Raw genomic sequence first — 24,857 nt, forward strand, 5'->3', positions numbered from 1 at the left:
AATTTAAGTCACCTTGTAAAACATAGCATATATACTAAAAGCAATATAGTAAGAGGTTTGCAACCGTTTTTTGAGATTCTTCTGTAACTCTTCCTCTACTGATTAGAAGTACAGTTTCTCAGTTTATTTTTAGCTGAGATTCAGGCTCAAGGATATAGAGGCCTGAAATGTCAGTAGAGATGGGTTTAGTACTCTCAAAGAGTTATTTATTGTACTGTCTGGCAGTGCTTGTAGTAGGGAAATAATTTTGTTCTACTTGAATTCTAATTCTAAAATACAATTTGAAAAGTGTCCTAAATTCAAACTATATTGTGGTTTGGGTTCATGAGACTAGAATTAAGAATATTAAGAATATTGGGCCGGGTGTGGTGGCTCATGCCTGTAATCCCAGCACTTTGGGAGGCCAAGAGCGGATCACAAGGTCAGGAGTGTGAGACCACCCTGACCAATATTGTGAAACCCCGTCTCTACTAAAAAAAAAAAAAATACAAAATTAGCCTGGCATTGCAGGCATGGTGGCACATGCCTGTAATCCCAGCTACTCAGGAGGCTAAGGCAGGAGAATTGCTTGAACCCGGGAGGCGGAAGTGGTAAGCCAAGTTCACACCATTGCACTCCAGCCTGGGTGACAGGAGCCAAAAAAAAAAAAAAAAAAGAATATTAAGAATATTGCTAATATATGTGTCCTATACTACCTTAGACAAGAAAATATATTGTATATTTGTTCTAACAACAAATAATAGTAAATTATTTATTAGGCTAACAAGAGTGAAGATTTTTTTTGTGTGTTTTTTTGAGATGAGGTCTCCCTCTGCCACCCAGACTGGAGTGCAGTGGCGCAATCTCGGCTCACTGCAACCTCTGCTCCCAAGGTTCAGGTGATCCTCCCACCTCAGCCTCCCAAGTAGCGGAGACGACAGGTGTGCACCACCACCCCCAGCTAATTTTTGTATTTTTTGTAGAGACAAGATTTCATTATGTTGCCCAGGCTGGTCTTGAACTCCTGAGCTCAAGTAATCAATCCACCTGCCTTGGCCTCCCAAAGTGCTGGAATTACAGGCATGAGCCACTGCGCCTGGCCACAGTAAAAGATTGCTTTATTTCACCTGGGTGCAGTGGCTCACGCCTGTAATCCCAGCACTTTGAGAGGCCAAGCCGGGTGGATCACAAGGTCAGGAGTTTGAGACTGGCCTGGCCAACATGGTGAAACCCCATCTCTACTAAAAGTACAAAAATTAGCCGGGCATGGTGGCGTGTGCCTGTAGTCCCAGCTACCCGGGAGGCAGAGGTTGCAGTGAGCCGATATCGCACCACTCCATTCTAGCCTGGGCGACACAGCAAGACTCCATCTCAAAAAAATGAATAAATAAAGATTTTTTTATTTCTTAGTGAATACTGGTGAAAGGAAAATATGATGTAAAAGTCTGAATTATTATGAATTATCAAATATATTCTGTCAGAATTTGTTTTGAGATCTGTGACTCTCAGTATGATTTTTATTCTTTTTAACCATTTCAGTGGAGCAAGAAGTTCCCATAGAACCTCCTAGTGCAACCACCACCACCACAATTGGAATCTCTGCAACATCTGCAACATTCACAAATGTGTTTGGGAAAAAACGGGCCAACGTGGTGACAACTCCCAGCGCCAATCGGAAAAATAAGAAGAACAAAACAAAAGAAACCCCTCCTACAGCACATTTAATTTTACCAGAACAACATATGTCTTTAGCCCAACAAAAGGCAGATAAAAATAAAATAAATGGAGAACCTAGAGGTGGTGGTGCAGGTGGGAATAGTGATTCAGATAACTTGGACAGCACAGACTGCAACAGTGAGAGTAGCAGTGGTGGTAAAAGCCAAGAGTTAAATTTTGTGATGGATGTGAATTCCTCTAAATACCCCTCACTGCTCCTTCATTCCCAAGAAGAAAAGACAAGTACTGCTACTTCCAAAACTCAGACAAGGTAAATGTTTCTGATTTGTTAACTCTACCTGCACCTTTCCTTCTTCATGCCTGGCACAAGAATTTGAAGTATATTATCCAAGTACAAGTTGTGTTAAACAATTGAATTCTACCACATTATCTGTCTTCAATATTCAAAACTGAAATTCACCCATGTCCTCTTGATCATGTGCTAGTTGGGAAATGAGATTATTAGAAATATTTATAGGATTCATAGTCTGAAGTTGAAAGTATTTGTATGCTTTGATTTTATCTAACTATGTCATTTTTATTGATTTTGGTCTAATTTTTGGCATCTGAATCCATTTTAATACTAAAATAAATGATGGGCTCTTTGCTCTATTTCTGTTTTTCTGACTCATTGATTATTTGATGTGCCAAAGTTTAATACGAATATTTCAGCATAACTCTGGCTATAAAGGAATATTCCCTTGAGTTTCTATCTTAAAACTTATCTTTTATTGTACTTGCTATTTGTCTCTTCTTAGACTTGAAGGTGAAGTGAATCCTAATTCCTTGTCAACCAGCTATAAGACAGTGTCATTGCCATTAAGCTCTCCAAACATAAAGCTGAATCTCACTAGCCCTAAAAGGGGTCAGAAAAGAGAAGAAGGGTGGAAAGAAGTTGTACGAAGGTAAATAGAATTAGTTCCGTCTTTTTAACTTTCTTTTTTCTTTTTTTTTTTTTTGAGACGGAGTCTCGCTCTGTCGCCCAGGCTGGAGTGCAGTGGCCGGATCTCCGCTCACTGCAAGCTCCGCCTACCAGGTTCACGCCATTCTCCTGCCTCAGCCTCCCGAGTAGCCGGGACTACAGGCACGCGCCACCTCGCCCAGCTAGTTTTTTGTATTTTTTAGTAGAGACGGGGTTTCATCGTGTTAGCCAGGATGGTCTCGATCTCCTGACCTCGTGATCCACCCGTCTCGGCCTCCCAAAGTGCTGGGATTACAGGCTTGAACCACCGCACCCGGCCATCTTTTTAACTTGCATGTATTTTCCCTTTCTCATGTGAGATGGCTACCTAGTTAATTAATGAATAATTTGAATGTAGTCATTATTTTAAACTGCATTGCCACACTAAATCCAGAATATGCTAAAGTAAAATTAGAAGCAGTGTATAAATTTTGCATGCATATTTTATATGACACAAGAAATTTTGGGCCGGGCGCAGTGGCTCAAGCCTGTAATCCCAGCACTTTGGGAGGCCGAGGCGGGTGGATCACGAGGTCAGGAGATCGAGACCATCCTGGCTAACATGGTGAAACCCCGTCTCTACTAAAAATACAAAAAACTAGCCGGGCGTGGTGGCGGGCGCCTGTAGTCCCAGCTACTCGGAGGCTGAGGCGGGAGAATGGCGTGAACCTGGGAGGCGGAGCTTGCAGTGAGCCGAGATCGCGCCACTGCACTCCAGCCTGGGTGACACAGCGCGAGACTCCGTCTCAAAAAAAAAAAAAAAAAAAAAAAAAGAAATTTTGGCTTTTTGGGTAACCTGAGTTGCTTTTTATGTAGTTCAAATGTAAAGCCTTTCTCTTTCTTTTTTTCTTTCTCATGTCTCAGTAATTCTAGAACTAAAGTACTAATAATCAACTTTAGATTCAGAATACATGTCAGCTCATCATTGACCTGAGGCTTTATTTTTTGTTGCTAAGTATGAGCTGTTGATACTGGTTTAAAATGAATAAGCTAGCATGGTTATTCTGTGTGGATTTTAATAATACGGTATTCACTATTTTAACAGGGTCATTGTAGTTTAGTTGATGTGTATTATTTTGGGCAGATTTGAATGCTTATATTGTGAGTGATTTAAATATAATTTTTGTTTTAAATGGCAGTGTAATTTTTAAAGTTAGGTTCTCTGAAACTGCAGAGGCAATGTAATTTTTAACTTTACTAAATTCAATTCAATATTACAAGAGATCAGTTTCTAAAATAAAAACTTTTAATAATTTCCTCTTTAGCATTTGAGAAATGTTATTCTACAAAATGTCCATGAACATACTTACTGAGACATCTTTTTTAATAAAGAGACATTTAATTTCATAAGTTCATGTGTATTCTTCATTTTATAGGTCAAAGAAATTGTCTGTTCCAGCCTCAGTGGTGTCCAGGATAATGGGAAGAGGAGGATGCAACATCACTGCAATACAAGATGTTACTGGTGCCCATATTGATGTGGATAAACAAAAAGATAAGAATGGCGAGAGAATGATCACAATAAGGTAATTGTGCAAAATGTATACTGCTAGTTCTGAGTAGAAATTATAAGAAGCATACCTTTGTTAGGTATGGTATAATTAAGAACTTTATTTGATGGTTAAGATTACCTGTTTGTTTTCTTTTTTTAATGTTTTTGGTCTTGTTTCTGTTTTTTTTTCCCCCAGGGGTGGCACAGAATCAACAAGATATGCAGTTCAACTAATCAATGCACTCATTCAAGATCCTGCTAAGGAACTGGAAGACTTGATTCCTAAAAATCATATCAGAACACCTGCCAGCACCAAATCAATTCATGCTAACTTCTCATCTGGAGTAGGTACCACAGCAGCTTCCAGTAAAAATGCATTTCCTTTGGGTGCTCCAACTCTTGTAACTTCACAGGCAACAACATTATCTACGTTCCAGCCCGCTAATAAACTTAATAAGAATGTTCCAACAAATGTACGTTCTTCTTTCCCAGTTTCTCTACCCTTAGCTTATCCTCACCCTCATTTTGCCCTGCTGGCTGCTCAAACTATGCAGCAGATTCGGCATCCTCGCTTACCCATGGCCCAGTTTGGAGGAACCTTCTCACCTTCTCCTAACACGTGGGGACCATTCCCAGTGAGACCTGTGAATCCTGGCAACACAAATAGCTCTCCAAAGCATAATAACACAAGCCGTCTACCTAACCAGAACGGGACTGTTTTACCCTCAGAGTCTGCTGGACTAGCTACTGCCAGTTGTCCTATCACTGTCTCTTCTGTAGTTGCTGCCAATCAGCAACTGTGTGTGACTAATACCCGGACTCCTTCATCAGTCAGAAAGCAGTTGTTTGCCTGTGTGCCTAAGACGAGTCCTCCAGCAACAGTGATTTCTTCTGTGACAAGCACTTGTAGTTCCCTGCCGTCTGTCTCCTCTGCACCTATCACTAGCGGGCAAGCTCCTACCACATTTCTACCTGCAAGTACTTCTCAAGCACAGCTTTCTTCACAAAAGATGGAGTCTTTCTCTGCTGTGCCACCCACCAAAGAGAAAGTGTCCACACAGGACCAGCCCATGGCAAACCTATGTACCCCATCTTCAGCTGCAAACAGTTGCAGTAGCTCTGCCAGCAACACCCCGGGAGCTCCAGAAACTCACCCATCCAGTAGTCCCACTCCTACTTCCGGTAACACACAAGAGGAGGCACAGCCATCCAGTGTGTGTGATTTAAGTCCTATGTCAATGCCTTTTGCATCTAACTCAGAACCTGCTCCATTGACTTTGACATCACCCAGAATGGTTGCTGCTGATAATCAGGACACCAGTAATTTACCTCAGTTAGCTGTACCAGCACCTCGAGTTTCTCATCGAATGCAGCCCAGAGGTTCTTTTTACTCCATGGTACCAAATGCAACTATTCACCAGGATCCCCAGTCTATTTTTGTTACAAATCCAGTTACTTTAACACCACCTCAAGGCCCACCAGCTACAGTGCAGCTTTCTTCAGCTGTGAACATTATGAATGGTTCTCAGATGCACATAAACCCAGCAAATAAATCTTTGCCACCTACATTTGGCCCAGCCACACTTTTCAATCACTTCAGCAGTCTTTTTGATAGTAGTCAGGTGCCATCTAACCAGGGCTGGGGAGATGGTCCACTGTCCTCACGAGTGGCTGCAGATGCCTCTTTCACTGTTCAGTCAGCGTTCCTGGGTAACTCAGTGCTTGGACACTTGGAAAACATGCATCCTGATAACTCAAAGGCACCTGGCTTCAGACCACCTTCCCAGCGAGTTTCTACTAGTCCAGTTGGTAAGTTATTAACTATTGCTGCAGTTCAGTTTGGAGCGCCTATGGCCTAATCTCACCGTAAGTGGACAAAAAAAGTAGCAAGAGGTAAATCACTCACATATAATGAGCTGCTTTAGATTCTCTCTATGATCTTTCTGTCCCTCATAGTAAGGGAGTTACACCATGGTGTAAGTCCATTTTCTTGGTGTCTATTCGTATTAATAAAATTGGTGTCTATTCATGTTAATAAAAAAAAATTCCAGGGATGTTTCAAGGATTCCAAATTTACAGACTTTAAAAAAAATCATAGTGATTGTTTGCATTTCTTAGATTTAAAAAATTGAAGTTGCAAAGGTGTTTAGGCACCAGTTCATAATTTACATTGTTTACTAGTACTCTGTGTTGTTTATTTTAGGTGTAGCTATTCGTTTTTTATGTATTTTATTTTTTATTTTTATTATTTTGTTTTATTTTTTTGAGACAGGGTCTCACTCTGTCACCCAGGCTGGAGTGCAGTGGCTCAGTCTCAGCTCACTTCTACCTCCACCTCCTAGGCTCAAGCATTTCTCGTGCCTCAGCCTCTCAAGTAGCTGGGACTACAGGCATGCGCCACCATGCCCGGCTAATTTTTTGTATTTTAATAGACAGGGTTTCGCCATGTTGCCCAGGCTGGTCTCGAACTCCTGAGGTCAGGCAATATCCGCCTGCCTTGGCCTCCCAAAGTGCTAGGATTACAGGCATGAGCCACTGCGCCCAGCCTAGATACAGCTATTTGAAGAGACCCAGTCATTTATAGGCTCTTACTTTTGAAAGACCAACATAGATTTAGCTATTGCTTCTTTGAAATTATAAATTAGCTGCTGAGGCATTATGAGAAATATATAGACAGATTTGAGGTCAGTTTTGGCTTGGAGATATTTGGAGAACCAGAATCTATTTTCTGTAGTTTAAGAGCCAAATTTTAGTCTAATCTGCAGTGTTCTGAAAAACAAATTAAAAATATGACTGACCCAGAATGTGGCACTATTGCCTCTTAGCATTTCTCTTCCAGTTGGAAAACTGCCCCATATCCCATGCTACCTTGTTGCTAATTATAAACTGATCAATGTTGTTTAAAATTATTTGTGAGTTATGAATATGGCATAGCCTTAGCTTTCATTTCAGATATGTTTCCATTTACTTGTCTATTCAGGAAAATATAGTTGTTATATTGTATTTCAAATAGAAATAGAAGGCTGCATATGGCTATCTGTGGTCCAAAATATTCTCTAAATTTTTTTCCCTTCCTCTCTGTAAATAGGCATATATTATGACTTTTCATTTGGGGAAAGTAGTATAGAATTTGAGAAGCCTCAGGGTGAAAGAAGAGCTCATTGCCAGTACCCAGGATGTGATAGAAAGCATTAATCCTTGACCTTCCTTCTAGGTCCTGGGATTAATAAGCTTGGCCCCATTTCTTAACTGCTTGTATGGTTTCTTTTGTTGATGCTCTTTTCATGGATATAGTTTACTTTCCTAGTTTTCAGGTAAGAGGTAGTAATACTGACTGAGCTTGGTGGTTCATGCCTGCAATCCCAGCACTTTGGGAAGCTGAGGCGAGGGGTTTACATGAGGTCAGGAGTTTGAGAACAGCCTGGCCAATATGGTGAAACCCCGTCTCTACTAAAAATATAAAAAATAGCCGGGCATGATGGTGCAGGTCTGTAGTCCCAGCTACTTGCAAGGCTGAGGCACAAGAATCACTTGAACCCAGAAGACGGAGGTTGCAGTAAGCTGAAATCATGCCACAGCACTCTAGCCGGAACAAAAGAGACTGTCAGAAAAAAAAAAAAAAATAGTAATACTTAAGAAGATGGGGAAAGATATAGAGACAATTGAAACCATCACACACGGTAGGTAGGAATGTAAAATGGTACATCTGCTTTGGAAAAACAGTTTCACAGTTCCTCAGAAAGTTAGACATGAATGATCATATGATCCCATTATTCTACTCCTAGGGAAGATATATGTCTATAGAAAAACCAATGTTCATAGCAACATTATTCATAATAGCCAAAATGTAGAAACAACCGAATGTTCATTAACTGACAAGCAGATAAACAAAATGTGGTATATCTATAGAACGTAATATTTTGTATTTGGTATAAAAAGAAATAAAGGGCCGGGTGTGGTGGCTCACGCCTATAATCCCAGCACTTTGGGAGGCCAAGGTGGACGGATCATGAGGTCAGGAGTTCGAGACCAGCCTGGCCAACATGGTAAAACCCTGTCTCTACTAAAATACAAAACATTAGCTGGGTGTGGTGGTGCGCTCCTGTAGTCCCAGCTACTCAGGAGGCTGAGGCAGGGGAATCACTTGAACATGGGAGGTGGAGTTTGCAGTGAGCTGAGATTGCGCCACTGCACTCCAGCCTGGTGACGGAGCAAGACTCAGTCTCCAAAAAAAAAAAAAAAAAAGAAGTACTGATTCATGCTATAATATGGATGAACTTTGAAAACATTTTACTAAATGAAAGAAGCCAGTCACAAAAGACCAGATGTTTATTTTATGATTCTATTTATGTGAAACATCCAGATTAGCAAATCCATAGAGACAGAAAGTAGATTAGTGGTTACCTAGAATGAAGGGATGATTGGAGGGTAGGTGATAGCTTAGGAGTGCAGAATTTCCTTTTCTTTCTTTTCTTTTCTTTTCTTTTTCTTTTTTTTTTAAAGACAGGGCCTCACTCTGTTGCCCAGGCTCGAGTGCAGTGGCGTGATCATGGCTCATTGAAGCCTCAACCTCCTGGGCTTCAAGCACTTATTCTACCTTGGCATGCCAAAGAGATATGATTGCGGGTGTGAGCCACCATGCTCAGCTTCAGAGTTTCTTTTTAGGATAACAGAAATGTTCTAAAATTGATGTGGTCATGAATGCACAATTCTGTGAATATACAAAAAGCTACTGAATAGTATAACTTCAAATGAGTAAATTATATGGTTTGTGAATTAAATCTCAGTAAAGCTAATAAAAAGTATATTTATGTGGCATCTACATTTATGTCCCTAAAATGCATATCATGATCTTTAAAAGCTGTCATTATCAGCTGGGTATGGTGGCTCACACCTGTAATCCCAGCACTTTGGGAGGCTGAATGGAGTGGATCACTTGAAGTCAGGAGGTCAAGACCAGCCTGGCCAACATGGGGAAACCCCCGTCTCTACCAAACATACTGAATTTAGCCAGGCATGGTGGTGGGTGCCTGTAATCCCAGCTACTCGGTAGGCTGAGGCAGGAGAATTGCTTGAACCTGGGAGGCAGAGGTTTCAGTGAGCCGAGATTGTGCCACTGTACTCAGCCTGGGCAACAGAGCGAGATTCTGTCTCCAAAAAAAAAAAGGCTATCATGATCTTTACAAAAGACTGACAGATTTCACTGTAAAAATATTGACAGTGGCCAGGTGTAGTGGCTCACATCTGTAATTTGAGTACTTTGGAAGGCCAAGTCAGGAGGATCACTTGAACCCAGGAGTTCGAGACCACCCTGGGCAGCATAGTGGGACCCTATCTCGATAAAAAATAAATTTAAAACTTAGCTCAGAGTGGGGCCAGGTGCGGTGGCTCACGCCTGTAATCCCAACACTTTGGGAGGCTGAGGCGGGCGGATCATGAGGTCAGGAGATCGAGACCATCCTGGCTAACACGGTGAAACCCTGTCTCTACTTAAAATACAAAAAAATTAGCCGGGCGTGGTGGCGGTCACCTGTAGTCCCAGCTACTCGGGAGGCTGAGGCAGGGGAATGGCGTGAACCCAGGAGGCAGAGCTTGCAGTGAGCCAAGATCACGCCACTGGACTCCAGCCTGGGTGACAGAGCAAGACTCCATCTAAAAAAAAAAAAAAAATTAGCTCAGTGTGGTGGCACACGTTTGTAGTCCCAGCTACTCAGTGGGGCTAGGCAAGAGGATTGCTTGAGCCCAGCAGTTGAGGCTGCAGTGAGCTGTGATCACACCACTGCACTCTAGCCTGAGTGACAGAGCAAGACCCTGTCTCAAAACAAAAACAAACAAACAAACAAAATGAGGTTATTATAAAAATTATTCATTTCAGTAAAAAACAAAAGAAATGATTCATTTCCTACTTACAGACTTTTTAAAGCCACATTCAGTATTCTCACTACCTCTAGATTTTGCTAACATCTACTTTGGTTAGCACTAGAAAATTTAATTTTTTTTGTCCAGGAAAGCACAAAGTAATAATTGCCTACTGTTGCCTACCACGATAATGAAAGTCTGAAATAAGTAGGAAATGCATTAAGTTACCCACATGTCCAGAGTAGGCAAATCTATAGAGACAAAAGATTAGTGATTGCTTAGAAATGGAAATATGAGGCCAGGCACAGTGGCTTATGCCTGTAATCCCAGCACTTTGGGAGGTCAAGGTGGGCGGATCATAAGGTCAGGAGATCGAGCTCATCCTAGCCAACATGGGGAAACCCCGTCTCTACTAAAAATACAAAAAATTAGCCGGGTGTGGTGGTGGATGCCTGTAGTCCCAGCTACTCGGGAGGCTGAGGCAGGAGAATGGCATGAACCCAGGAGGCGGAGCTTGCAGTGAGCCGAGATCGCGCCACTGCACTCCAGCTTGGTTGACAGAGCGAGACTCTGTCTCAAAAAAAAAAAAAAAGAAAGAAATGGAAATATGAGGGTGAGGACCCAGTGAATGACAGGTAATGCGTATGGAGTTTCTTTTAAGGGAGACAAAAATGTTCTAACATTGATTGTGGTGATGGTTGCATAATCCTGTGAATATACTAAAATCCAATGAATTATATACTTTAAATGGGTGAATTATATAGTATGTGAATTACATCTCAAAGTCATTTTTTTTAATGATGGGGAAATCAAACTGAAAATGAGACCTGCTTAAAAGAAATTTTGACAATCAATGTTGATATTAACTATCTTTTTCCTGAAATAAGAAACCATAATCCTTTTCCAGACCTTCATCCTCTTTTCCTAATACATTCTTCAGAGAAAGTAATGGAGTTTAAGAAGATGGCTAAGTTCAGATTTATACAAGCTAGATAGAAACTTTGATATATTTTGCAACTGTTGATATTTTCTATCAGATAGAATGCTGAAATTATCCTTAGTAGTATGCTTTTCCTCCTTGTGAGGAAGGAAACATTGGTAGATTTTGTTACTTATCTTCTGTAGGAAATGACTATAGTTATATAGATGAAAAGCTGTACTTTGAGATTGACTACAAAAGGGAATGCAGAAGTTATTGTTGGGCGCTACTTAGTTACAGCATAGTCTCATTTCATATCCCTTCCATTTAAAAGCTTTGAGATTCATCTAGAACATTACTCCAGGTGACTGACACTCTTAAACATTGAGCCCATTTTTCTGTATATAGTGCTGTTTGGCAATATTCTTCTGGACTGTAAGAAAAAAAATGGATTTGGCCATACAGTATCACATAGATGGATTATTTTTGCTGTGGTCTATGAAAATGAGCCACATGCTATCTTTTATTTATTTGTTTGGTTATTTTTACAGCTTATCTCACCTTGGTGGAAGTCTTCTTGAGCTTTCAGTTTTAAAGTTTTAGCTAATTGGATGTCTTGGACCTGTTTTATTTCAGGGTTACCATCCATTGACCCATCAGGCAGCTCCCCATCTTCCTCTTCTGCTCCTCTGACAAGTTTTTCCGGCATACCAGGAACAAGGGTTTTCCTGCAAGGGCCAGCTCCTGTTGGGACTCCTAGTTTCAACAGACAACATTTTTCTCCCCATCCTTGGACAAGCGCCTCAAACTCATGTAGGAATCCTGGCGGAACTCTTCCCAAAGAGTTTTGAATAAGTTATTAAATCATTTATTTCAGCTATAACACCATGTTGTAACTTTAGTAAACTAAATGGTATACAGATGCCCAAGGTTTGTTCTGTGGTCATGTGAAAAAATTGTCAGTCATTTGTAGCATAGAAAACTTGAGAATTATTCTTTCAAGCCAAAAATGTTTTACCCTAGAACTTGGATCAAGAAAAGAGGTACTAGACTGGGTGCAGTGGCTGACACCTATAATCCCAGCACTTTGGGAGGCCTAGGCAAGAGGATCGCTTGAGCCCAGCAGTTGGTGACCAGCCTGGGCAACAGCAAGACCCTGTCCCTATTTAAAAAAAAAAAAAAAAAAAGTACTGCAAGTAGTTTTGCAAAAGGACCCTTTGGAAGCAGTGTTATAAAATTATTTCTTAAATCTGGAAAGAAGTTGAATTTATGTATATGGTCAGTTTGGTGTGATTTCTCATGTATTTTTACATTTTATGAAACTGTATTGCCTTTAATAAGTTAAAATATTCCTTTGTTCTATTGATTGATTGATTGATTGATTGATTGAGACAGTGTCTTGCTCTGTTGCTCTGGGTGGAGTGCGGTAGCGTGATCTTGGCTCACTCCACCTTCTGCCTCCCAGGCTCAAGCGATTCTCCTGCCTCAGCCTCCCGAGCAGCTGGGATTACAGGTGCCTGCCACTATGCCTGGCTAATTTTTATATTTTTAGTAGAGACAGGGTTTCACTATATTGGCCAGGCTGGTCTCAAACTCCTAACCTTGGGTGATCCGCCTGCCTCAGCCTCCCAAAGTGCTGAGATTACAGGCGTGAGCCACCTGCCTGGCCCCTTCGTTCTGTTTATTTCAATGTTTAGAACAGATGAAGTATGTGGAATTGAACAGAATTGGATTTTTTTTTTTTTTAATGAGCATCATGAGGTAGTCAGTATTGACTTTTTTGACAAGGAAAATTACCCAAATCACCCAAGGGTTCCATTAAGAAGCAAAGCTGTGAATCAAAATCATATAATGCTTTGCTAACATTTGACCTTATTTCCTTAAAGAAAAAAAAAAGGGCTGTAGAAAGGGAACAAAGAAAGACTAACAGGTATAAAGGGTCACCAGATGTTTTCTAGAAAATATGCTAGGTACTGTGCAAATATTGCCACATTTAAGTTAATTTTAAAATGTGGCCGGGCGCGGTGGCACACATCTGTAATCCCAGCACTTTGGGAGGCTGAGACGGGCAGATTACCTGAGGTCAGGAGTTCGAGACCAGCCTGACCAACATGGAGAAACCCCGTCTCTACTGAAAATACAAAATTAGCTGGGTGAGGTGGTGCATGCCTGTAATCCTAGCTACTCGGGAGGCTGAGGCAGGAGAATCGCTTGAACCCAGGAGGCAGAGGTTGTGGTGAGCCGAGATCACACCATTGCACTCCAGCCTGGGCAACAAGAGCGAAACTCTGTCTCAAAAAAAAAAAAGTGACAATAATGTTTTGAGAAGATTATTTAGAGCTAGAATAAAAGCAAATGTGTCCTGCTTCCTTTCTAGCATTGTTTAGTTCAGTTGGGAAAACATTTTTTAGACTATTGTATACTTATTATAGGCAGAAGTAGCATAGGATAATGTTTATAAAATTATATTTTATTTGAATGTTCTTTTAAAATGAAAATTTCTTTACAGAACCTATGTTGTGGAATAGATCTTTCCGACAAGGTTTCTCATATTCTTATAGTTTTTATATGTAATAAAACAATAGAGAAATATTTTGCCACCAGGTGACTCTCCTATTCCATCTGTTTCTTCGGAATCATCTTCACCTCTTTCAGCCACTTCTGCCCCACCAACATTGGGCCAACCAAAAGGAGTCAGTGCCAGTCAGGATCGAAAGATACCTCCCCCAATTGGAACAGAGAGACTGGCCCGAATTCGGCAAGGAGGGTCTGTTGCACAAGCCCCGGTGGGGACCAGTTTTGTCGCTCCCGTTGGACACAGTGGAATCTGGTCATTTGGTGTCAATGCTGTGTCAGGTACAATTGCCTTGCTCTCTCTCTGGAGGGATATCTTAAGTAAGTTGTAGGTTTGCCAGTAAAACTTAGTTCCTTAGAAAAACAAAAAAAAACTTAGTTCCTTTGTTTAACACTCAATTAGGGAAGGGTGTTTATGTCTTTGAGGAGTTAATTCAATTTCAGAGTCTGGAATATTGGTTGAGGTAATACATAGAGTTGATCAGAAACAAAAGATTCAAAGTGTGTGTCCTTTCTCTCTTAAGTAATCATTTGAGTTCTTTCAGACAGCACTTAATCTTTTGAAAGACAGGGTAAAGTAGAGTATTCAGAGGACTTTACCTAGTTTTTCAGGAACTGGTTTCTTTGGCTAGCAAGACTGTGATAAATATGCTTTGAGCTCTTCAGAGGAAAGATTTCAATAACATTTGGTAACGTTTGGTAATAACAGTAGTAATGTTTTGTTGTTTTATCCAAATAAATATAAAACTTTGTTTTCAATTATCCTTTCCAGAAGGCTTATCAGGTTGGTCGCAATCTGTGATGGGGAACCATCCAATGCATCAGCAATTATCAGACCCAAGCACATTCTCCCAACATCAACCAATGGAGAGAGATGATTCTGGAATGGTAGCCCCCTCTAACATTTTTCATCAGCCTATGGCAAGCGGTTTTGTGGATTTTTCTAAAGTGAGTTGACAAACATCACTGTAACTTGTTTGACACTTTGTCAGCCAGTGTAGTCACGTTAAGGAATACTTTGTATTGAAATAATGCTCTCTTTTGTTTCTGTGGCTTTGCTAGATCTTTTGCTCAATTTCAAGAGTGCATAGCATTGTCCACAGTAGTTCATCCTGAAGATATCCCCATCCCCCGAAAACATCTGAGGGATTTGGGTTTTGCCAGTTTGTGTTCTGCTGCTACAGCTTTGGGAGAGGCCTCTACCCATCTTAAAAGCTGGCCATGAGTTCACTAATGCTTTCTTGTCTGCTCTGACAGCTTTATGTTGGCAAGCAATCATGTGGAGTTCCCATTTTCTTCTTAGCTTAAGCTTATTCATGAAACTAAAATATGGGAAAGTTAGTTGAGGTTATTTTTATCAAATATGAGAAATGTCCTGATGATTTCATGTTGGATTTAGTTTTTTTCTCTCTCTTCTTTTTTGTTGAAAAGCCTTGCAGATGCAGATAAACATTTTGTTTTCTCAACACTGCCATACTGTACTTATAGGATCTTTTGGAGTTCTTTAAATGAGGAAAATTAGAGAAGTCTAAGCTGCTATTATGGGATTTATAGTAATTTTAGGATTAAATCTTTTTTCCTGCTGTTTTAGGGTCTGCCAATTTCCATGTATGGAGGCACCATAATACCCTCTCATCCTCAGCTTGCTGATGTTCCAGGAGGCCCTCTGTTTAATGGACTTCACAACCCAGATCCTGCTTGGAACCCTATGATAAAAGTTATCCAAAATTCAACTGAATGCACTGATGCCCAGCAGGTAAAATGGGCTTAATGCTCTTTTATTTTTTAGATTTATCACATCATTCTTTTTGTTTTGTGAGAAGTATAAGTATTGAATATCAAAAGTCATAATTGACCATTTCGATCTGGATTGCTTTTTCAATATCAAGATGATGCTACTGAACACTTTATTTCATATATGTGTATTCTTCCTAGGCAGAAACAGTGAATTGCCATTGCATTTATATATTCATTTTGTAACTGTCTAAAGATTCCTAATTAGAAATTCCAATTTTTCCTCCCCCTTTTCAGATTTGGCCTGGCACGTGGGCACCTCATATTGGAAACATGCATCTCAAATATGTCAACTAAGTTAGAAGGTCTTTACTCTTTAGCCTTGTTTAAGAAACCTATGACCTTGGAAGAACCATGGGGATTTTTTTTTAATGTGCCTAAGAAATTTTCTCTGAGGCTTTAGCAATGGAAATTTGATTGCCCATTGTATAAGAACAAATTGATTTCCTATCCACCTGGTTATGTTCTCTGGTTAGTTTAGCCATTTTGAACTTAAGATCATATGACCTTAGTGCTTTTGGCTAAACATACTGAATACTACTTGTATGCAGAAGAGAATTAGTTGATTACATGTTTCAACCTTTTAGGGTGATAAATACATGTATAATTGTTTACATACTTAAAAGGAAAAAGTTGAGTAAATTTCTTGTCATATAGTGGCTCTACGTAATGTAGCCTGTATTAATGTGAAATATTTACCAGAATATTCAATAAAAAGATGAACAGTCTTTAGAAGTGGGGTGTGATCCTTTCAGTGGTCATGCAGGTACCACCCAATCCACATTATATTGAACCAGATGGTTAATACTATATTTGTAACAGGCTTCTCACATTTAACACTTGAGTCCCTTCTTAGACTGCCTTGAAAAAGCACTTTTAAGACTATTTACCTATTTATTCTGTGTTAAACATTCCTTGTTCCCTTGTTGTCTTCTGTATCCTTTAACATATGAGAAAGTTTCAAGCTCTGGCAATGTGTCTTATCTGACTTTAGCTAGCAGATAGGCCACTGATAGGTTTTTTCTCTGTAGATCTTGAGAATGTCAATAAGAACAATTGGATTTAAATCAGATGACACTAAACAAATGTAGGGACACCCAAATTATCAACTTCAGGTTCCTTCTGTGCTTCCTGACCTTTTTTAGCTGAAAGATTTATCCGGTTATAGATATTTTAAGCTTTATATGAGTTGGGACATAAGAGGGAGGTGACTCCCATCGTTCTGTTGTATTATTGAATTAGACGAGTAATGTTTATAATGTATATATATTATACTATATACATTATATATAATATATAATATATGTTATATAACATATATATTATATACATTATTATGTATATACATTATAATGTATATAATGTATATAATATGTTTATAAATGTGTAATTCTGTAAGTTTTACATGTAGTTACATGTAACTAAGTTACATGTTACATTTTATTATATATAATATATTACATATTATATAATTATATATTATATATTATATATAATATTATCTACATTATAATGTATATAATGTATATAATGTAGATAATATAAAGTAATGTTTATAAATATGTGAGTAATTCTGTAAGTTTTACATGTAGTTACATACATTTTACTTAGTTCCATGTAACTAAGTAATACTTAGTTCCATGGCCCTAAGCATGGAATCAATATGTTTAACAAGCTAAACAGAGGAACCCTGGAATGGGCTGCTTTGGCCAAACCATAGGCTATGCCGAGAAGGAAAAGTTATCCCACTGAAAAGTATAGTCATCAACTTACTTGTGTTTTAATAAAGCTGAATTTTTCAGTATAGGCAATACAGAAAAGAAAACAAGAAAATGTTTGGAGCTGATAGAGAAGCCAAAACTCGTATCAAGGCAAAGACGGATGCACAGAAAAAAAGTAGTAACTAGGGACAGAACTATGTTAGCAGCACCTTTCTACACTCATGCCAACAGGAATTCTTAATTTTCTCTGCCCAGGTCCTAAAGCTAGGACCACATCAGGCACACTATGTTTGATCTGTGTCAGATATACCTGCTTCTTTTATCTTCTATATCACCTTACATATGAGAAAACCTTCCTTAATTAAGCTTATGTCTTATTTTGTGTTTTGAATGGATTTTGAAAGTTTTGTTTATATTGAAGCTACTACTCTGTAGTGATTGATAACCACATCAAGTATCATTAAGGGGCCCCTTGACCTTTGTGGGGGCAGTTGGGTGGGGCACAAAAGACTCATTGGATCACTTGTATATCTTGCTGTTTCCACTTAACATTAACAGCAACAAGAAAAATCACCTAAAATTGGTGAAATGAATGAAACTACTCTTGATGAAATATATACTAGTGAGAAATAATACTAAATAAATTATTCAGTGAGACAAAAAGGTGAGTTTTATTCTATCTTAACTGTCTACTATACATTTGAATTGTCTGGAGGAGCCCTTAAGTCCATATTCCGCACCTTGAGGACAACCAAATGAGAAATTTTATTTCAGGTCAGTAACTAGAATTTATGAAGAGAAAGGAGATAATTATGAGGAATCCCTAGGAAAATTGGGAGGAAAACAACAGTTGTGCAGTTGGGAGTAGTTCTTTAGGATACGCTCCTCCCTTCCCTCTTACCAGCACTTCCTTCCTTTCTTTCTGACTATTTGGATCCCAGTAGCCTGCTCCCAACCTCATTTCGCCTGCTAAATCTCTTCTTCCTCTGCCTGCCTCTTCCTGGCACTACTTTACTGCTATTTTACCAACCTGAACATTTGGATAAAACCTAGCTCAGGTAAGAACTTAATTACTTTCAAAATATATAAGGGATATGGGAGGAGACAGCATGGGTACAGTGGAACAGTAGTCAGAGCCTAAATTCTATTTTCATTTCTGCCACTTGAAGCTTTATGGCCTTAGGCAAATCATCTCACCTTTCTGGGCTTCACTTTTCTCATCTGAAATTGAACTCAAGAGTCTTCTAGTTCTAACACAGGATTTCTTCTTGTGAATAAGAATATAAGATATGGAAATATTAGAAGCCATTAGATTGTTTACAGTGCTGAAGTTAGAGAGCCCCTAGCATTGGTTCTGATAAGGAATCGAAATAAATCCTGCCATTATTATGGGGGCCAGTATTGAGATTTTAGTGGAGGTAGAAGACCTTGCACATCTTTAGTGAGCCTTCAAGTCACGAAGAAACATCCTGCTAAGGTATAGATCAAACCCAGTGAAATGAAACTATAGGAATGAAACTATATCATCAAGGTTTCTGGACCCACTTATTTCAGCTTGTGTTCAATGTAATAAAATTCCGCTACCAATAAAATTATTGATGTTTTAAGACCCTTTAAACCTATTGTGGCTACAGTGTGCTGACTTGCCCTTTTATAGGCCAGTCTGCTTCCTTCAGTCCCTGCTCTCAAAGGGGAAATCCCATCACCTCAGCTAACCAGACCGAAGAAGAGAATTGGACGGCCGATGGTGGCCTCTCCTAATCAGAGGTAAGACATTTTAGGACTTGGAACTATGGTTTCCCTCTCTTCACATAGATTCTGGCCAAGTCCTCCTCCCAATCCCAAAACTATGCAAGAGAGAACCATCCTCAGTTTTAGTTAACTTATAGAAGGGGAGGCTGGGCATGGTGGCTCACGCTTGTAATCCCAGCACTTTGGGAGGCCGAGGTGGGTGGATCACCTGAAGTCAGCAGTTTGAGACCATCTTGGGCAACATGGTGAAACCCTGTCTCTACTAAAAATACAAAAGTTGGCCGGGCATGGTGGCTTACGCCTATAATCCCAGCACTCTGGGAGGCTGAGGCAGGCGGATCACAAGGTCAGGAGATCGAGACAATCCTGGCTAACACAGTGAAACCCCATCTCTACTAACAATATAAAAAATTAGCCAGGTGTGGTGGCGGGTGCCAGCTACTCGGGAAGCTGAGGCAGGAGAATGGTGTGAACCCGGGAGGCAGAGCTTGCAGTGAGCCGAGATCACACCACTGCACTCCAGCCTAGGCGACAGAGCCAGACTCCATCTCAAAAAAAAAGTTAGCCAGGTGTGGTGGCACGTGCCTGTAATTTCAGCTACTCAGAAAGCTGACGCAGGAGAATCGCTAGAACCCAGGAGGTGGAAGCTGCAGTGAGCCAAGATCACACTACTGCAGTCCAGCCTGGGCGACAGAGCAAGACTCTGTCTCAAAAAAAAAAAAAAAAAAAAAAAGGGGGGAAAGGCTTGCTACATTATAATTTCAAGCCAGAGAGAGAAGTACTTAGTATATGTGGTTCTGTCCCACTGTTTAAGACCTTTGGGGCTGGGCGCGGTGGCTCATGCCTGTAATCCCAGCACTTTGGGAGGCCGAGGCGGGTGGATCACCTGAGGTCAGGAGTTCGAGACCAGCTTGGCCAACATGGTGAAACCCTGTCTCTACTAAAAATACAAAAATTGGCCGGGTGTGGTGGTATGCGCCTGTAATCCCAGCTACTCGGGAGGCTGAGGCAGGAGAATCACTTGAACCGAGGAGGCAGAGGTTGCAGTGAGCCAAGATCGTGCCATCGCACTCCAGCCTGGGTGATAAGAGCGAGACTTCATCTAATGAAAAACAAAAACAAAAAGGCCTTAGACCACATTGTAAATCCAAGAAAAGGCAAGCAAGCCTGTAGGAAAACAGCTTCTGAATGAACATCTTGTTCTCTAACAAGAAGCATTTCTACCAAGACATACAACTGGTTATGATGTCTTCCCAGTGGACCCTGCCCCCTATAGTGAGGGGCTCTGGTAATACTGCATTTTCCATTTATCCTCAGTGATTTGTCATTTGCAAACAGGCAGGTTCATGTGCCTCCATCCTCTCCTTTAGGCAATGGGTGAGAGAAAGGTGGTTTTAAGTATCAAAAACTTAAGTGTGTTAAGACCACCTCCAATAAAAGGCATGACCCTGGGCTTCAACCCCTAATTTGGAAAAGAAGATCATGAATCAAACGCTTAAATGTGAATCCAGAGTAATTTGCCTGATAACAGAGGCCTGGTATTTCCTTATAGGTTTAATCAGATATCTGGGGGTGGGGCCTGGGCATAGGTATTTTTAAACACTTCCATATTCTAATAGGTAATTAGTTGGTTTTTATTTTTTGATGAGACGGAGTCTCACTCTGTTGCTTAGGCTGGAGTGCAGTGGTGCCATCTTGCCTCACTGCAACCTCTGCCTCCTGAGTTCAAGCAATTCTCCTATCTCAGCCTCCCAAGTAGCTGGGATTACAGGCGCACACCACCACTTGGCTAATTTTTGTATTTTTAGTAGAGATGGGGTTTCTCCATGTTTGCCAGGCTGGTCTTGAACTCCTGACCTCAAATGATTCGCCTGCCTCAGCCTCCCAGAGTGCTGTGATTACAGGCATGAACCACCTTGCCCAGCCAGTAATTAGTATTGACCCTCTGATTTAAATTCTTGTTTCTTCATCCAGATTGCATGGATGATGAATCTGGCTTTCTCTCTAAAGCCAGCTACGTATTCCCCAGCTCTTACAGCACACAGTGACTCCAGAAGAGTTAGCTGCAAGCAGTAGTCATTATAGTAGTAGTAACTGCGACTGTTATTTTGTGGTAGAGATTAATAGAAGGAAGACCTCACTTCCACAATGACCGTTCTTGAAAATCTTTGATACTTTTCTCCTGATTCTCCTATTTCCGACTCATCTTTCTCAGTCTCTTTTGGTGAATTATTTTTCTCTACTACCTTTTAAATAAATAAATGTTGATATGCCCAGGTTTCTATACTGTATCTTCTCCCCAGATGATCTCATCCCACATTTATTTAGTTATAAATGGAGATAGGGTCTTGCTGTATTGCCCAGGTCTTGAACTCCTGGGCTCAAGCAGTCCTCCCACCTCAGCCTCCCAAAATGCTGGAATTAACAGGTGTGAGCCACCGATCCTAGCCCATCCCCACACTCTTGAATTTCACAACACCCAAATTTGAGCCACTAACTCAGAGTTCTCCCCATGGCTTCAGTATATCTAGCTTCCTACTGTGCTCCATCTGGACACATATTATTCATTCTCTCACATAAGATATGCTACTCTTCTTGTTTTCCCTATCATATTAGTTGGTGCTACTAGCCACCAAGACTCTCAAGCCAAAAGACTGAAAATTATCCTAGTTTACACTTTCTCTCACCCCACTCTTAATCAGTCACTTAATTCTTCCTCTGTGTATCTGAATCTCATCCACTTCTCTCCATCCTCACAGCCACCACCCATTTCCCCACCTGGTTTCACTAGGCTAGACTCTCCACCCTCAAATCTCACCATCCTCCATGCTATTCTCACATTCCCCGTCAGACACTTTCTCACCTTGTATAAAAGGTGAGTTATCATAAATGATTCTCTGCAATCTGTTCCCAAGCTTTACCCTCCAGCACTGCTAAGACACTTCATTTTGGCATGCACCATTTTGTAAGACACCCAAAATCCTTTTCGGGACAATAAAATATGCAAACCCTTGCTACCTGAAGTGTGTTTCTGAGGCCCTGAAGCATTTGCATTACTGTATTAAAAATTCACAATTGCAGCCAGGCCTGGTGGCTCATACCTGTAACTCTAGCACTTTGGGAGGCCAAAGCAGGCAGATCACTGGAGATCAGGAGTTCGAGAGCAGCTTGGCTAACATAGTGAAACCCGGTCTCTACTAAAAATACAAAAAATTAGCCAGGTGTGGTGGTGGGTGCCTGTAATTCCAGCTACTCGGGAGTCTGAGGCAGGAGAATTGCTTGAAGCCAGGAGGCAGAGGTTGCAGTGAGCCGAGATCATGCCACTGCACTCTAGCTTGGGTGACAGAGCAAGACTCCATCTTAAAAAGAAAAATATCAGCCAGGTGTGGTGGCTCACACCTGTAATCCTAGCACTTTGGGAGGCCGAGGCAGGTGGATCACCTGAGGTCGGGAGTTCAAGACCAGCCTGACCAACATGGAGAAACCCTGTCTCTACTAAAAATACAAAATTAGCTGGGTGTGGTGGTACATACCTATAATCCCAGCTACTCTGGAGGCTGAGGCAGGAGAATCGCTTAAACCTGGGAAGCGGAGGTTGTGGTGAGCCAAGATCATGCCATTACACTCCAGCCTGAGCGACAATAGTGAAACTCCATCTCAAAAAAAAAAAAAAATCCACAATTGGCTGGGCTCAGTGGCTCATGCCTGTAATCTCAACACTTTGGGAGGCCAAGGTGGGAGGATCACTTGAGCCCACGAGTTTGAGACCAGCCTGGGCAACATAGTGCGACCCCGCCTTTACAAAAAATTTAAAAATTAGCCAGGTACAGTGGCATGCACCTGTGGTCCCAGATATTCAGGACACTGAAGTGGGAGGGTCACCTGAGCCCGGGAGGTTGAGACTGCAGTGAGCCATGATTGTACCACTACACTCCAGCTTGGGTGACAGTGAGACCCTGTTTCAAAAAAAAAAAATCCAAAATCTCACCCCAGACCAATACTGTGTCAGAATTCTCATTTTAACAATATCTCGGCCGGGCGTGGTGGCTCAAGCCTGTAATCCCAGCACTTTGGGAGGCCGAGACGGGTGGATCACGAGGTCGGGAGATCGAGACCATCCTGGCTAACACGGTGAAACCCCGTCTCTACTAAAAAATACAAAAAACTAGCCAGGCGAGGTGGTGGGCATTACTCGGGAAGCTGAGGCAGGAGAATGGTGTAAACCCGGGAGGCGGAGCTTGCAGTGAGCTGAGATCCGGCCACTGCACTCCAGCCTGGGCAACAGAGCGAGACTCCGTCTCAAAAAAAAAACCAAAAAAAACAAAACAAAACAGTATCTCCAGATGATTTATATGCACATTAAAGTTTGAGAAGCTGGCCAGGTGTGGTGGCTCACACTTATAATACCAGCACTTTGGGAGGCCAAGGCAGGTAGGTTACTTGAGCTCAGGAGTTTGAGACCAGCCTGGGCAACATGGTGAAACCTTGTCTCTACAAAAAATACCAAAATTAGCCCACTGTGGTGGCAGGTGCCTGTGGTCCCAGCTACTCAGGAGGCTGAGGTGGGATGATGCCCTGAGCCCAGGAGGCAGAGTTTGCAGTGAGCTGAGATTACACCACTGCATTCCAGCCTGGGCAGCAGAGCAAAACCCTATCTCAGAAAATAAATAGTTTGAGAAGCAATATTTTTTTAAATGAGTGAAGAAATCAGACCTAAGGAGAAATCTGATGAAACCAGAGCTGAGGGAATATTGATAAATGGGTACAGTCAGGTGGTCTATACTTAATTTTTGGTGAGGGGAAGGGACAGTGGAGGCAGTACTGATTTTGAGGAAGCCAAACAGAGGACAGCTGGATGAATTCAAGATTTCCAGTGTATATACATCTTCACCAATCCCACCAACTCGCTCCAGCCTGTCTTATCACTATATCTACATAAAAAAAACTTACCTCCAAGGTCAAACTCTTTGACCTTTCTTTCCTGCTAACTAAAGACCAAGCCCTCCTCACTAGCCCCCTGCCCTTCCTTAGTTAACTGGTAGAGAGATCAAAGGGCAGGCCTCCTGACTGGTGATGCCTCAGCTGTAGCCCCCAAACTTGACTCATCCTTTTATTAGTCCAGGTACCACTTCTTCAGAAAGATGACCAGCCCTTCCTGACCTTCCCTTTCCTGCTGTGCTCCAGGCCATCAAGGCATGTTTCACCCCGTACTGTTTTTGTTTTGAGACAGGGTCTCGCTCTGTCACCCAGGCTGGAGTGCAGTGACGCAATCTCCGCTCACTGCAACCTCCACCCCCTGGGTTCAACCCATCCTTCTACCTCAGCTTCCTGAGTAGCTGGGTCCACAGGCATATGCTGCCACACCCAGCTAACTTTTGTATTTTTAGTAGCTAACTTTTGTATTTTAGTTTCACCATGTTGCCCAGGCTGGTCTCAGACTCCTGGGCTCAAGCAATCCACCCGCCTTAGCCTCCCAAAGTGCTGGGATTACAGGCATGAGCACCCGGCCTTGTACTGTTACTGTTTATGGGAGGCAGTACACTGCTGGATTTAAGGGCACAGTCCTGGAATCAGATGCAGTCAGATTTGAATCCCAGCTTCCCTTCCTGCAAGATGTGTGACTTTGGCTAATCATAGTGCTTTACTATCCAAAAGCTGGCGAGGAATGGGTGAACTAGTACAGGATAAAAATGCTTGCCCTACTTCGCCTGCCCCCAGCTCCCAGCTATGAACAGTAAATAGCTGAGCTGCTGCAGCACTCAGAGGCAGGTTGGCCAGCTCTGGGCCAGCAGGAACTGGAAGCCGGTGCGGGGCCTGGGACTTTGGACGCATTTCCAGCTTTCTCTGAACCAGGCAGGTTTCCTATCGGATAGGGCGGGACTGTCAGGTTGAGTGACCCCGGGTGGCCCACCCTGGGCATGATGTTGTTCTAGTGTTACCAGCAGCTGCACGTGGTCGGTTGAGTCCGCCTCAGACTCAGAGCTGCGCCCCTCGACCTCAATGCCAGGCGGTTACTTTGCTGCCCCTCCCGCTCGCTATGTCAACGTCCACTAGCTGCCCGATTCCCTGGGGCCGGGACCAGCTGCCCGA

General features: G+C 41.6%; 1 protein-coding gene and 1 non-coding gene across 24 annotated transcripts in view; one reads left to right on the forward strand and one right to left on the reverse strand.

Annotated features, from left to right (window-relative positions):
* ANKHD1 (ankyrin repeat and KH domain containing 1) overlaps window positions 1-24,857 on the forward strand; it is a 139,619-nt gene that overhangs the window by 112,989 nt on the left and 1,773 nt on the right. For 10 of the 23 annotated variants that reach the window (XM_065546871.1, XM_065546881.1, XM_065546872.1 and 7 more), the window contains 9 exons: window positions 1,519-1,966; window positions 2,454-2,600; window positions 4,033-4,182; window positions 4,345-5,957; window positions 11,563-11,739; window positions 13,531-13,782; window positions 14,273-14,448; window positions 15,092-15,256; window positions 18,673-18,782. In XM_065546871.1, coding sequence (XP_065402943.1) covers window positions 1,519-1,966; window positions 2,454-2,600; window positions 4,033-4,182; window positions 4,345-5,957; window positions 11,563-11,739; window positions 13,531-13,782; window positions 14,273-14,448; window positions 15,092-15,256; window positions 18,673-18,782 — 3,238 coding nt within the window. Of the gene's footprint in view, window positions 1-1,518; window positions 1,967-2,453; window positions 2,601-4,032; window positions 4,183-4,344; window positions 5,958-11,562; window positions 11,782-13,530; window positions 13,783-14,272; window positions 14,449-15,091; window positions 15,257-15,531; window positions 16,023-18,672; window positions 18,783-24,857 lie in introns of those variants that run through there. The other 13 variants (XM_065546873.1, XM_065546875.1, XM_065546877.1 and 10 more) reach the window with 10 other exon arrangements.
* On the reverse strand, window positions 3,511-3,587 carry LOC123574272 (small nucleolar RNA SNORD45). Its single transcript, XR_006699158.1, has one exon. It is a non-coding gene; the product is annotated as a small nucleolar RNA SNORD45 (small nucleolar RNA).

Source organism: Macaca fascicularis, chromosome 6 (assembly GCF_037993035.2).
Source record: "Macaca fascicularis isolate 582-1 chromosome 6, T2T-MFA8v1.1".
In the NCBI taxonomy this organism is placed as follows: domain Eukaryota; kingdom Metazoa; phylum Chordata; class Mammalia; order Primates; family Cercopithecidae; genus Macaca; species Macaca fascicularis.